We start from the raw sequence: 14995 nt of genomic DNA, 5'->3' as shown, positions 1-14995 counted from the left end.
TGGGACCAAAACTCCCAAAATCAATACCAACCTTCCTTTTATGGTCATAAGCCTTGTGTTTAAATTTCATAGATTTGTATTTACTTATACTAACATTATAGTGCGAAAACCAAGAAAAATGCTTATTTGGGTCCCTTTTTGGCCCCTAATTCCTAAACTGTTGGGTCCTTAACTCCCAAAATCAATACCAACCTTCCTTTTGTGGTCATAAACATTGTGTTTAAATTTCATAGATTTCTATTTACTTAACCTAAGGTTATTGTGTAAAAACCAAGAAAAATGCTTATTTGGGCCCTTTATTGGCCCCTTATTCCTAAACTATTGAAACCAAAACTCCCAAAATCAATCCCAATCTTTCTTTTGTGGTCATAAACCTTGTGTCAAAATTTCATAGATTTCTATTAACTTAAACTAAAGTTATGGTGCGAAAACCAAGAAAATGCTTATTTGGGCCCTTTTTGGCCCCTTATTCCTAAAATGTTGGGACCAAAACTCCCAAAATCAATACCAACCTTCCTTTTATGGTCATAAACCTTGTGTTAAAATTTCATAGATTTCTATTCACTTTTACTAAAGTTAGAGTGCGAAAACTAAAAGTATTCGGACGCCGGACGACGACGACGACGACGACGACGACGACGACGCCGACGCCGACGCCAACGTGATAGCAATATACGACGAAAATTTTTTCAAAATTTGCGGTCGTATAAAAATCAGATTTTTAAATTTCACCAAAGTACATCCTTTAATTATAGCCTGTATGTAGAATGCCTAAATTCCTTCTCTTTCACTAAAGGTATATTGTAATTAATAGAAAGAGTGAATAAATTCTTACTTGATGTAGAACCAAATAAATTTGCAGATTTTGATTCTGTCTTTATAACATCCTCTGGCTTCAGACCTGGCTTCAGTGTTTGACAAGCAGCACACTTCTGAACATCAGATTTATTTGATACCAAGCAAGCAGGACAGGACCAGGCTCCCTCCTCTTTCTTGAATATTGAACCAAGTGATGGTTTATCTGAGGTCACTGTTTTAGCTGGCTCTTTTTTCACTGGCTTTGATTGCACCTGATCAAGTTCAGACTGTAGTTTTTCAAAAGTTGTCTTGAATCTCAAAGCAAGGTCCTCATCTTTAAAACGAACTGCTAATTTTTCAATTGTAATTTCTCCCTCAGAGAAATCTTGAGCATTCCAACACCATGCCTTTTTTGAAGATTGCATTGGAGAAAGTTTCATTTCTTTAGTAAGGAAATGATTGGCACATACTTTCAAAACTTGATCTCGTCTCATCAATAATCGAACACGTTTTGTTTGTTTATGAAGTAAGAGTTTCAATTCACCAGTTCCTCTTTCCTTCCACTGTCCGTCGTCAAATCTAAATAATTTTGCCCGTTCACAGAAAAGAGACTCTTCTTCTTCTTCTCCAGTTTTTGTTTCAACGAGATCAGGTAAATCTATGACAGGTTTGAAATCAACATTAGGTTCATATTCATCTGTATGATCTTTTGATGGAGATTTGACAGGACTCGTCTCCCTTGATGATTTTCCAGCAAAAATATTTTCCTTTTGAGGAGATGGAAATATATACCCAGCAGCACCAGGAGAGCTTGTAGACGCCTTTTGAGGTGAGGTGAACAAATTCTGACCACCCCCTGGAGTAGTTGATGACACTTGTCCAAAACTGAATGGTGACTGGGTACCTGTTGTCAAAGGTTGTTGTCCAAAACTAAAAGTTCCTTTTGGTGCTGAGGAACCAGAGGCAACTGAAGTAACCATAGAGACAGGATTAGCCAATGGTTTGTCAGGAGATGTTGAAGCAGCTAGGAGACTGCCTAGCAGTGGTAAAGTTGTTGGAGTAGAACTTGATGAACTGACATTTCCTACATTCTGTGCTCCTTGTGAAGTACCATACATTGGTCGTTGTGGCTCTGAAAATGAGATAATCTAAAATTAAATTCATGAACAGATTCTCCAAACTGTTACATCCAATGTTTATTCATTCACCATACAGTTCTTTTGAATTTCATGGATACAGAAAATCATAAAATAAAATAAAATTGTTTAAGATGACGTTACAACATGTCTCTGTGGAGCTTTTCCAAGTGTCAAATACATCAAATGAAAGACAATATGCAGATATGAAGTTTTCTTCCAGGGCACATTTATTTGTATTTTATACATCTTTTTCAATATAAAGAATAAAAATTTGGAAACTGTGTTGTTTTCATATATAGATGCACACATTGGTGCTTTCACAGTGCTGGAAATATTTTTTGGAGACATAATGACTACTTAAAAACTTCTTGATGGTGTTTATTTGTTGAAAATAACTTTGCAGTAACAAAATGTAATAGGAAATCTGAGAAAATCTGCCTAAAGTGGAAGGGGACTTCATTGAGGTGTATAACCTGTTAACAATGAGCTTTTTAAAGTATGATGTTGCTGTTCTATTTATAAAGCTAACCTATTAAAGACATATTTTACTCTAAGATTATGTATAGTGATTTGGTTTATCATCATTATCATGCTTTTAGCAGGTTGGAGCCAATTATCTGAATGTGATGAAATAACCTGATCTACATTTAATTCTACTAACCAGGTGGCTTAGGAATCTCAGTCCTAGTCATTCTTGGCTGGCAGGTATTGGTACTTAATAATTCTGCAAGCTGTCCTTGGACTTGTCCAGCCATCTGGGATGGAACCTGACCATGTGACTGTCCTGGCATCATGCCAGGAACCTGACCATGAGACTGTCCTGGTATCATGCCAGGAACCATACCTGTAGACTGTTGCTGGGCACCAGGGTGAGGGTACATGCCTGAATTGACTGATTGTGTTGAAGACATGGAGACTAATCCAGAACTCATCATAGGTGGCCCTTGTCTCCCAACTTGTCCTGTCATTATCTGGCCTTGTTGGAATTGAAGAGCTTGGCCTCTTAATGCTTGGGCAAAAAATCCTGCAGGAGGCATCTGCTGAGATGGATGACCAAGATTACTCATGCCTAAAAAATAGATCAATAGTCAGTGAATGGAATGCAGTGTATAGTTATACATTCCTTTCTATATCTATGTTTCAAGGTTCAAGCTGAAACACTGAATCAAAGCTTTTCAATAGTGAACCCCCAAAACATGCAAATAAAAAAGTTGTGAGTCATTATACAAAATTTCTTTTTAAAGATTTATATGTGAATTTATTGAAATTTGTTTATATCCTTTGCAGAAGTTGAGGATGCAAAATGCAAGTGCAGTTTTGTAAATATGGTTAAATGTAAAGTGGATCATGTTTATCCTGTACCTGTCTATAAATCAATATTTGATAACTATCATTCTATACAGAGTTACACTCTGCTGGGTAATTTCTAATCTCTAGGTCATTCCTTTATGACTTCAAACATACGTAAACAAAAATACCCAACTCTACATCTATTTGGACCCCCTTATTTGTACCATTATCTACAAATGAATACTGTACCTTCCATTCCAGGTTTATGATTAACTGTCCAACCACTTGTGTCCTGACCAGGCATTCCCTGTCCTGAACCGTTGTCTTCATAAAAGTCCCCATCGTAAAACTCATCTTCTATGTCTGGTTGTGGTATATACTGACTAGTCCTACCAACACGGCTAGGTATTGGTCGCCCTCCTGGTCCAGGTGACATGGGCATTTGATAGCCATATCCTGGCTGAGGCATCATGGGAGGTGGTGGTGGAGGTTGATACTGAGGTCTGTACATTGATCCAGCGTAGGGGGAGGGGTACATCTGTGGGGGAGGCGGGGGCGGTGCTTGTCTCTGGCTTAATAGCAAATCCTACAAAGATTATATATTGTTATAAATTATGTACTTATTATTAAAGATTTACATACAATGTCAATAATTTTCTTAGAACTTATACTACCTCTACAAAAAGGATAGGACTTACCGTTGGAACAATGATGAATTGAAAGTGCCAGTGGTACAACTATCTAACTGATACTTGATTATGTATTGAAACATTATATTTACCTTAAATACTATGAATTTATTTATTTAGTGAGAAACCATTTTTTATAGATTAGTAAAAACCTGCCTTTTTCTTGGATATCTAACATGTTAGATATCCAAGAATATGCAGGTTTTTGTATGTCTAATTTCTTTGTTATGCAAAATTTTGCATACATTCTTAAGAACTTTTGCTTTTTGTTTAACATTTAAATTCAGGGTATCCCTGTATCCACGAAATCCATGAACATTGGCATCCAATAATAAATGATGAATCCACAGTACACTAATGAAAATTACATGAAAATCATGAATTATTTAGAATGACAGGCAATAAATAATCATGGCATGTAAGTATGAAATAGATATTCTACCCAGACCAATGAATTGAACATTTAAGTACTTAAGGTAGATAGGGTGTCTTCCTCCATCTTGGATTTGGAAATACCAGAAAACAAGGTCTAGATCTTTAATAGAATGTGCAAATTTTTAGAGAAGTAGATAATTCATGTGTAAGAAATTCCACTTCTACATAGAAAATGACATGTTTTATCATATTTATGATTGTATTTTACAAAAAACAGAAATGTTTTGTTTGAACAATTTTTTTCCAACTTTGCCACATAAGGGGAGGCAACTCAAATGCAAGGGCAGATAATTCAGATTAAGGTATTTTTACAATAGAATGTGTTAGGAATTTCTCTATTTTATTATGTAACAAGAAAACAGGTCCGGTGACCCCATTTTTTCTTTTTCTTAACTGAAAGCATACTATCAAAGCTATCTTCTCATATGTTATCTCAAAATTCTATGGTGTAGTTTACGCTTTATTGCAGAAAATTGGGGTTTCCATGCATAATCTATACAAAATTTGACAATTTTGAACACCGTGTAGCATGAAAAAAAGCCCGGTGACCCATTCTTTTTATTACTTTTTTTTAAAAAGCATAATATAAACTTCATTTTGGCAAATTATTAAAAAATTCTATGGATTATAATTTAGACACCCCATCTACCTTAAAGTGTCAGTGTTTCATTCTTTGTTTGCAAATCAATCATCCAATAAAATTGAGAATGAGATAGTCCATTTATGTAAGAAAAGACCAGGTAAAACTGCTATAGCTACACCATCAAACATTGGCATATCAAGTAAATGACCAGTTATATTCTTTTTTTTTTGTGTTTTGTATGTGTACTAATGAAGATAGACAGAACCTGCAGTTAATTCAATTTTGGATATCTACTTCTGAAATACTGTAAAATTGATGATAACAAGTGAAACTGCGAGCTACTGCTCACTGATGATACCCCCGCCGCAAGTGGATAATATTAATAGTGTAAAAATATGCAAGTGTTCGGTAAACAGGAAGTTGTCGAGTGATGATTCTGAAAACGCATCACACGGTATAGCTGACTTATATAAATCCTGAAACCAAATTTCAGAAATCCTTGTATTGTAGTTCCTGAGAAAAATGTGAGTAAAATTTTCAACTTGGCTATCATGTGTAAAATCATACAAGTGTTCGGTAAACAGGAAGTTGTCAAGTGATCAATCTGAAAACCCATCACACGGTATAGCTGACTTATATAAATCATGAAACCAAATTTCAGAAATCCTTGTATTGTAGTTTCCTGAGAAAAATGTGACGAAAATTTTCAACTTGGCTATCATGTGTAAAATCATACAAGTGTTTGGTAAACAGGAAGTTGTCAAGTGATCAATCTGAAAACGCATCACACGGTATAGCTGACTTAGATAAACCCTGAAACAAAATTTCAGAAATCCTTGTATTGTAGTTCCTGAGAAAAATGCGACGAAAAATATTCATTGGACGGACGGACTGACTGACGGACTGACGGAAGGACAGACAGAGGTAAAACAGTATACCCCCCTTTTTTAAAGCGGGGGTATAAATACAATTTTAAGTATGCTCATTAAGTATGAGACCTACCTTCAACCCCTTTATGGTAGATTCTAGTTCTGTGTGCCTGTTTCTCATGTCTTGAACCAGATCTATTACTGTTTCTTGTTTCTTTTCTATTGCCCATATTCTGGCTTCTAATCTCTCTGGACTAGGACGTGCATGCTGCCTGGTCTGAAATGATAAAAGTTTTAATTACATTAACAGGAAAATTGACCACTGATTCATTAAAATAAACCTGTTTCTTCCTATTTTGAGATACAACCATCAAAACAAAACCTCATGTATGTATCTTTTAAAGATAAATAAAATACTGAAAAAGAAAATGAAAGTACATTTATTTTTTTCATTTATATATAACCCTAATTAGGAATGACTTCCTTAATTAGTCCTAGGAAAAATAATCTGCTACCTAAGAAAAATCCCTTTTCTAAAAAAAATGAAACAAGAATGTGTCCAAAGTACACGGATGCCCCACTCGCACTCTCATTTTCCAAGTTCAATGGACCGTGAAAATTGGTAAAAATATAATAAGGCATTAAAATTAGAAAGATCATATCATAGGGAACATGTGTACTAAGTTTCAAGTTGATTGGACTTCAGCTTCATCAAAAACTACCTTGACCAAAAACTTTAACCTGAAACTCGCACTTTCATTTTCTATGTTCAGTGGACCGTGAAATTGGGGTCAAAAGTTTAATTTGGCTTTAAAATTAGAAAGATCATATCATAAGTAACATGTGTACTAAGTTTAAAGTTGATTGGACTTCAGCTTCATCAAAAACTACCTTGACCAAAAACTTTAACCTGAAGCGGGACAGACGGACGGACGAACGAACAGACGAACGGACGCACAGACCAGAAAACATAATGACCCTCTACTATCGTAGGTGGGGCATAAAAATGACTAATGCCCTCAAAATTCTAGCTTAAACCCTGTATACTCTAAATATATGTGTGATCAATTATCAACAAGGACACTGTAAACCATACAAGAATGTAATTTCAATCAACCATACCTCCATACTGAACTGTAATTGTTTAGCTCCAGGAGATTTTCCTGGTGTTCTTGTCTTGATTGCTGGAGTACTAGCCACAAAACCAGGTGATATTACTGATGGCTGAAGGTCAACGTGTTGCTCTTTTCCGTTTGGCGTACTAAAACTGGTATATTCTCCATCAGAGTCATTTTCCTCATCCCCTTCCAAGTCAGGTGGTTGACCCATACTATTCATACCATTACATATACTGTCTACAAGGGCTAAACAGAAAAATGTTCAATAAGAACAATATCATTGAAATTTTTGATTTCACAAATCACTCTTTAAATAAAAGCACTGAAAAAGTTCATAAATCTGTCTTTCATATAAAAGCACTGAAATATTTGATTCCACAATTCAGTATCTAAAATAAAGGCACTGAAATGTTTGATTCCACAATTCAGTGTCTAAAATAAAGGCACTGAAATGTTTGATTCCACAATTCAGTGTCTAAAATAAAGGCACTGAAATGTTTGATTCCACAATTCAGTGTCTAAAATAAAAGCACTGAAATGTTTGATTCCACAATTCAGTATCTAAAATAAAGGAACTGAAATGTTTCACACTTAACATACTTTTGCCATTTCAAAGTTTTTTTTTACATCGAAAACTGTTACACCACTGTCCAAGGTTAGGGGAGGTTGGGATCCCACTAACATGTTTAACCCTGCCATATTCTGTATGTATGTGCCTGTCCCAAGTCAGCAGCCTGTAATTTGTTGCTGTGTTACATTTTTGTTTTTTGTTCATTTTTTTTTTTGGTACATTTATTAGGCTGTTAGTTTTCTTCTTTGAATTGTTTTTACATTTGTGATTCTGGGGCCTCTTATAGCTGACTATGCAATATGGGTTTTACTCATTGTTGAAGGCCGTATGGTGACCTATAGCTTTTCATTTCTGTGTCATTTAGTCTCTTGTGGAGAGTTGTCTCGTAGGCAATCATACCACATCTTCTTTCATAAAATCAGTTTAATTCATAATATATTTAAATATAAAGATTTACGGTCTAGTTTTTTTTCTACTTTTTCAGCAATTCAAGGAATCAAATTTGTTGCTTTTTTCATAAACTGTAACCCTCACTTAAACATTTAAGTTTAAAATAAATAAGAAATATTCTATGTGTACTAACCCAGGCCAGGCATCCTTAGGCCCTCTATTTCATTAACAACTTCATCTATTTCTTTAGGAACAATACTTTCCAACTCCTGACAGATATATAGATAAATAAAAGTTAGTAAAGGATTTTTTTAAAAGGTGTGTGCATCGTTGTAACAACAGTTTCTCACAAATATATTAAATTGATGTAAATTTTTCGATAATTTCTCCAAATTTCCCCAAAAAGACAAAATTTTAGCTTTTGACTATCGACAATTTATCATCTATCTCTGGGCTTTTGTGACAATGAAAATTTCTGCTCACCTTTAACACCTTGTTTTATTCATAAACAGGATCTAAATTAAAAGTTAAAACCTTTGAGACATTTAACTATTGTTTCTATAATACTTACATGATTTTTGTGTGTCTTTAGTCTATCTAATGTCTGGTACAGAGTATCCAATGCTCTCTCCATTAATGATAACTTGTCACCAGCAAATCCTATGTCATCAGAATTTATCTCCCTAGACATGTCACGATAAATCTAAAATATTGACAATAAAAATATTTATAATATGGTTGCAATGAATAGACCACTTTCGAGTTCATCCGTCAACGGAAAATACTCTTCAATAATGCGCGCCTTTATGACGTCATTTACCCGATAGAGGGGATCGCCTGTATCCCTGCACTATCAACGTTTATCAAGCGTCTTAGTGATCGTCATTGTGCAGGATAAACTAGAAATAATATTTGTTTCATAAGTACTCAATCACAATTTCCTAATGACAACAGTGCTGATTGTCAATTATGAGAATTTAATTTGCCGAATAATTCGTGCAATATATTTTTTATTGTTTTCCAACCACTCGCTCGATATGGGAGCGGAAGTAACGATGCCCCTAAACGCACGAATGATGTTCACTAAAACCAGAGTTTTTGACGGAAATGCACTGAACTCGAAAGTTGTCTATTACATTGATTTCCCAGTTAAATAAAACCTGATAAATTCACATGTGAATTAAACTTGGTTATTCCACTCTCTGACGTCATACAACAATAGGTGTTGTCAAGATCTCGATAACGGTGAATCAAAACAAATTGTGAATGCATAGATATAGTTCCTTACATGTTTTACATTAATTTCTTTAAAAAAGCCATTTGCCAACGTAATAAAAAGAATAACTAATTAAAGAATTCAAATATTGAAAAATATTCAACTCGTAACCCAACAACACTAATAATTAACACATGCTCTACGTGCATTCGTAGCACATTCATGAATTAATGTGTTGTTCACTCGTTGAATATTTTTCTCTATTTGAATTCTTTGATTAGTTATTCTATAAATATTATAGTCATATTAAACAACATTCATAGGTCAACATAATTTCCTGCAATAGGTTATTTCAATTAGAATTTGATGAAGACAGTTCTGTACTGATATATCAACATACTCAAGAGAGGTGAATACTTTATCCATTTCTGTATGCAATAAACAAAGTAATGATAATTAGGAACAATCAGAGTTTAAATTGTTTAAATTGGCTAAGTGGTTTCAAAGAAGATTTTTTTTTAAAGCTTGCATGATTGTCAAGTAAGTATTCCACATTGAATCTTTGATACAGAAGAGTTAATTAAATCCTCTCTCTGACAATACCTTAGCCAGATAGTATGAAGCCCATGGTGTTCTGATAGATTCAATACCTTAGCCAGATAGTAAGAAGCCCATGGTGTTCTGATAGATTCAAGCTTTTCTTTTGCCTCCTCCAAACTTCCTCTCCTCATGGCAACAATGGCCAATGAAAACTGAGCCTGGTCTTTGATATCTTGTATCTGGTTAAAATCTAATTGTCCACTGTCACCGTCATCAAACATTCTTTCTTTGGGCCTTCTTTGGGCTAATTTCCTATGTAAATAAATAAAGTTACCAATACAGCGTTAGATCTCCCTTCTTTACCAAATGAACTATTTTCTTTTTGCTTTTGTCATGGTCCAAATTTCATGCAAGGAAACTCCATGAAAGTGTTGTTCATGATTTTAACTATAGAATTGACAAGACACTACATCAACAGAACTATTTGATGACATTGAGCACTAATAATTATGTTGTTATAACTCCACAGTTTTTACTGAGAGCCGTGAGGTGTAGTGCTTAGTGCATCTGACTACTAACACAAAGGTTCCTAGTCCAATTCCCATCTGGGAAGAAAATGTCAGGGACTGAATTTTAGGCTCTCCCTTGGCACCATTTGCGAGTATGGTCTTGAGGAAACGATGATAGTCAGTCAGAAGGGGACGATAAATGGCTGACCCGTGTTAAGAGAGAGCCATATCTATTGCACGTTAAAGACACCCTTGTAGATTTCGAAAAAGAGCAGGCTAATGCCGCTACAAGGCAGCACTCGCACCCGCAAAGTGGAAAGGGATTAATATAAGTTGCAATTTGTTTCCCAATCCACTATAAATAAATATGTTTAAACTAACTCTACAGTTTTTTATTTGCCTGTTCACAGCCGAAAGCTTTCTCTTTTGAATTGTTGCACATAGGTTCTACTATTGCTAAATTTATGGTAATGGTTTTACTATTGGATAAATGCTGCAACCTAAAGTTTGGTCTTTGGTGGTATCACAGGCAATCAACTCACCGTATCATTATTTTTACATAATAAATGTAATACCAGGTGTTGTCAGAAATAGTCAAGATCTCCTAATTATTGAACATAATAACAGGAAAGGTCAGCATATCAGTAGAAGCTTCACTGTAAATCAGTTTTAATTCCCAAATTATTCAATTATATACAAATATATCTACACCTACCCTTGTAATCTTTCCACCATACCAAGAACTTCCTTCCAATACAGTGCTGCTCTACCATTATAACCAGCCAGTCTTTCTTGTCCTTCCACAGATCGGTCAGTCTCTAATTCCTTGACCTTTAGTATAAGAGGTTTTATCTTAATAACAAAGTCTAATATGTGCACTCTAATTAAGTTTAAATTGCTACATAAATAAACATGTTTAATTGCACTTGTCAACCTCTTCTAAGGTAAAAAATAACTTATATGGAATTTTTATTTCCTGTAAATTTTACCTTCACTGATTCCAATGATTTTGCAGATCTGTTTTTCTCAATGTAATTTCTAAAAACTAAAAGGGAAACAGACTAAGGGACAACATCAAAAGATCGATGTAGGATAAAAAACTTAAATGGAATAGTTTGGGGGTGGGGGGTCAACATTGCTGCAAGTTTTGTTAATCTAAAATCGATTTTACTTATATCCATATAGGTAAATCAATTTTTCCCAAATTAACTTAAGAAGGGGGGTAGGGGGGGTCAGCGAAAAAACTATGTGAATTAAGTTTTTTATCCTACATTGAACTTTTGATGTAGTCCCTAAATCTCCTTTAGATTTTGAAATTTCAGTTGTTCGTCCATTAACTTTACCAAATTTGATGAGCTTATAATTAAAATTGGTAATTATTAAATAATAATGAAGATTAAAATCATTTTTATCGATATTATGAATATTACACAAAACTACTGTCGCAATGAACACTTATGACTTACAAATCACACTTTTAAACATATATAATTTATGAAACCATTTAAAAAGCAAAGTGAAGTTAAAAATAATTTTATATCAAGTAAAAATTATTTCCAATCTATAAAGTACTTTTAAAGAAAAATGATTCTATAAGTACAATAATCAAATGTTTGCTTCAAAAGAAGGTAAATGAGATACTTACTTTTTGATCAAAACTCTTTGCAATGTTTGTAATAGATACTACAGACATTCCATGAGGTCCCTTTAATCTGATCACTTCTAATCCACGTTGTATTGTAGCTCTCAATTTAGGGAAATTCTCCTTTGCTTTTCCTGTACAAAACTTGTACATAGCTGTCCACCAATCGACTTGCTGACTTGTACACAAACTTGAACATAAACAAGCTGGGAGAATGTAAGGCCTAAATTGATCTCTTCTATTGATTCGACGCTGCTCCTCATAATCTATACTTGCACATCTCAATGCTGCCAGGAAAAATGCCTGTAATTAAACAGAATTCGAACCACTTTAAAATGGTCAAAACCAGGACAAGTCTTCCCATCACTACTGAAAATCATGTAAAAGTTAAGTTAATAGTAATGAAGGCAAATTTTAAATATCTGATTGATTGTTTGATGATAGATTATAGGATATGTCACATTAGGTCTGTTGCTAAAAGTCATAGATTCTTCACCATTTTAATAACAAAGATTTGATGAAAAGCGTGTAAAACATTAAGATAATTCTGTGAACCAAAGATTTAAGAGTAATTAATTTTAAAGACGACCATGTCTATTGATTTAGTTGGACTCAACATCTTGTTTCTTCCTCCTCAGATAAAACCTAACTTAACATCAATACATAACACTTTTCAGGAGACAATATATAGTTTCATCATTATTGCAACCTCCTCCAACATGTTAAGTGAATTCAAACTAACCTGAATATCTAGTTGACAGAGAGATTCCAAAGAAGCACTGTCAATATCATCTGTACTAAAGGGTAACTTGTTGAATACAGCCAACCCATCTGCAATGAAAAACAACCAAATGTGTATCATATATGTTGCTTAAGGATGTTTGCTTGTCATGTTTTGGAACTTTTGTCAGATTTTCAAAATCCTCTGATTTTATCCATTTGAATGCCTTAAAAAAGGGTTGCCCATGAACCCCCATTTTTCTTTATATTAATCTTTTACATGTATAATTATAAGACATTTGTAAAAGTCTTATAAAATCTTATTTATTTTTTAATAGTTTTTGAGAACTTTAACTGGTCAATGATAAAGCTATGAAAAATCAAGAGAGAACATTTTCCCCGTCAAAATTCCAATGGCTAATATCTCGAAAAACAAGCACATTAACCCCTACATTTTTTTTTGCTTTTTTTATTCCTCAATTAATCCCCTATAAATAAATACTAGTTTTATGGAAAGTTATTTATTTTGAAACTTAGCAGCAAACATCCTTAAATATGCTAGAAAAGTTCTTATTTTCTTATATGGGGACGAAGTCCCCTATTACAGTAGAAAATTCAATAAAAAAAAAAAAAAAAAAAAATCGGGAAAATTTCCCGAATTTTTCATTGTACTAATGAACCCAAAATCGTTCAATTTTTTTTTGTCGCGTTTTTTAATTTCCGGATCTGGGCAGAACACATAAGTCTACTTCCTTCTTCCGGTCTTGTTGTCGTGAGACTTTTATTAGTCTAGTAAAATATAGGAACTCAAAGAACACTATACCAATATTTCATTTTTAATCATTCTTTGTCTTTGGTATGAATAAACGTTACCTGATGCATTGCGTTTCTTTGTTTACATTGAACATGACGTCATAACTTAAATAACGTCACAAGTAAAATCCCTAACAACAGAACCAAAATCGGAAACGTTACGGTATTTCCGTTTCTTTTTTTAACAAATAGTTTAATTGAAACAAACTTCGTCCCCATTCACAGGTAATGCCTGCCTCATATTAATTACTAATAATGACATAAAACTACATTTATATAACAATGTGTACACTACACAGTCAATTAAAAATTCAAAGATAAAATGCATTATAACAAAAGTATACCACTCAACCTGAAGCTGGCAGCAACACATTCCCATGTTCATACTGTGTGTACTTAAATGGATGCACTTGGGAGTTAACAAAAACAATACCAAGGTAGGAGTTCTTGTTAGTTTACTGAATCCATATCAAGGTACCAGTTACTGTCAGCTTAGAGACCCATATGTGAACATATTCCTTGTGATTCTATATCCTGGGGGTTACCTTGAATATCTAAAATACCTTAAGTTACAAAAGCAAAAGAGATATATATCAAACCAGATGGTAAAATCAGTCATGTTGGCTCAAACATCTGTTCACACTTACTATAAGTTAGAACCTGATCTTTCACAGAATATTTCTGTAATGCCATCCACACTAACTGATCTAGGTCATCAGCAAACAGTTCCTCTACACCTACAACAAAATACAGAATTTTTTAAAGTGCATTTGTAAATAAACACAAAAAATGTCCGTCTTGCTTGAAAGTTTATATGCAAATGCAAATTAAAACTGCTGTCTGTATCACATCTAACCAATTTGATAGTTTTCTTGAACATCAGGGAATTTGTTCTATTAGTATTATATTGATTGTTCGTGTGTTAACGCAACTTTTAACCACCACTTTTTGGCAATTTCGTGGCAGCCAGTTTTTATTGGTGGAGGAAGCTGGAGTGCCCAGAGAAAATCACTGACCTTTGATAGGAAAACTGACAATCTTAGTCAATTAAGAATAAGATTGGAGTGGAGTGCACCTGCACAAGCGGAGTTCGAACTCACAACCTCAGTGTTGACTGGCTAGTGATTACAGTAGTAGAACTACTTAGACCACTTGGCCACCGAGGTCCCATCATTAGTATTAAAGCTACTTACCTTTATCATTCTCCGATACTAATTTTTTAGATGGTACCACGACCTGGGCTGTACAGAAATGATCCGACTGAATCAGATAGGATCTATCCTTCTTTTCCCTCATCTCTCTCATGGTGAACATCACATCATAAAGTTTATCTCTGGCCTGTGGAGTACGTAATTGTTGTCGCTGGGTGTTTAGCTGAGTAGAAGCTTCACCATGCAATAGTGATGAAGCAATGTAACCTGCAATTGAAATAAACATTATAATGTGCTTTGTAATGATTGATTGCTTTCTGGCAAGTCAGAAATCATGCACATTTCTTATTTTTTTTCAAATATTTCAATACTCTCTAAAGAGCATTCTTGCATATTTCATATGGCCTTGAACCAAATAATTCTAAGACTCTAAAGTCTGATCAAACTTAAAGACCACCTGAATTGATGTTATTAGTTTGTATGATAATTTGTGATATGAAAAAAAGTGAGTATTATTTCCAA

The 14995-nt window shown here is 34.1% G+C and overlaps 1 protein-coding gene across 2 annotated transcripts in view; it reads right to left on the bottom strand.

Moving 5' to 3' along the window:
• Positions 1-14995, bottom strand: part of LOC143080687 (E3 SUMO-protein ligase RanBP2-like) — a 58319-nt gene that overhangs the window by 15279 nt on the left and 28045 nt on the right. For both annotated transcript variants that reach the window (XM_076256670.1, XM_076256671.1), the window contains exons 12-24: positions 14516-14740; positions 13970-14059; positions 12532-12620; positions 11793-12092; positions 10863-10978; positions 9749-9950; positions 8454-8585; positions 8076-8151; positions 6926-7167; positions 5937-6080; positions 3477-3813; positions 2599-3006; positions 836-1930 (exon numbers count right to left, since the gene is read on the bottom strand). In XM_076256670.1, the coding sequence (XP_076112785.1) occupies positions 836-1930; positions 2599-3006; positions 3477-3813; positions 5937-6080; positions 6926-7167; positions 8076-8151; positions 8454-8585; positions 9749-9950; positions 10863-10978; positions 11793-12092; positions 12532-12620; positions 13970-14059; positions 14516-14740 (3456 nt within the window). The remainder of the gene's footprint in view (positions 1-835; positions 1931-2598; positions 3007-3476; positions 3814-5936; positions 6081-6925; positions 7168-8075; positions 8152-8453; positions 8586-9748; positions 9951-10862; positions 10979-11792; positions 12093-12531; positions 12621-13969; positions 14060-14515; positions 14741-14995) is intronic.

The sequence above is a fragment of the Mytilus galloprovincialis genome, chromosome 6 (genome assembly GCF_965363235.1).
Source record: "Mytilus galloprovincialis chromosome 6, xbMytGall1.hap1.1, whole genome shotgun sequence".
NCBI classification, from domain to species: Eukaryota; Metazoa; Mollusca; class Bivalvia; order Mytilida; family Mytilidae; genus Mytilus; species Mytilus galloprovincialis.
Note: the sequence above shows the minus strand (reverse complement) of the source record. Positions and strands in the feature narration are given on the sequence as shown.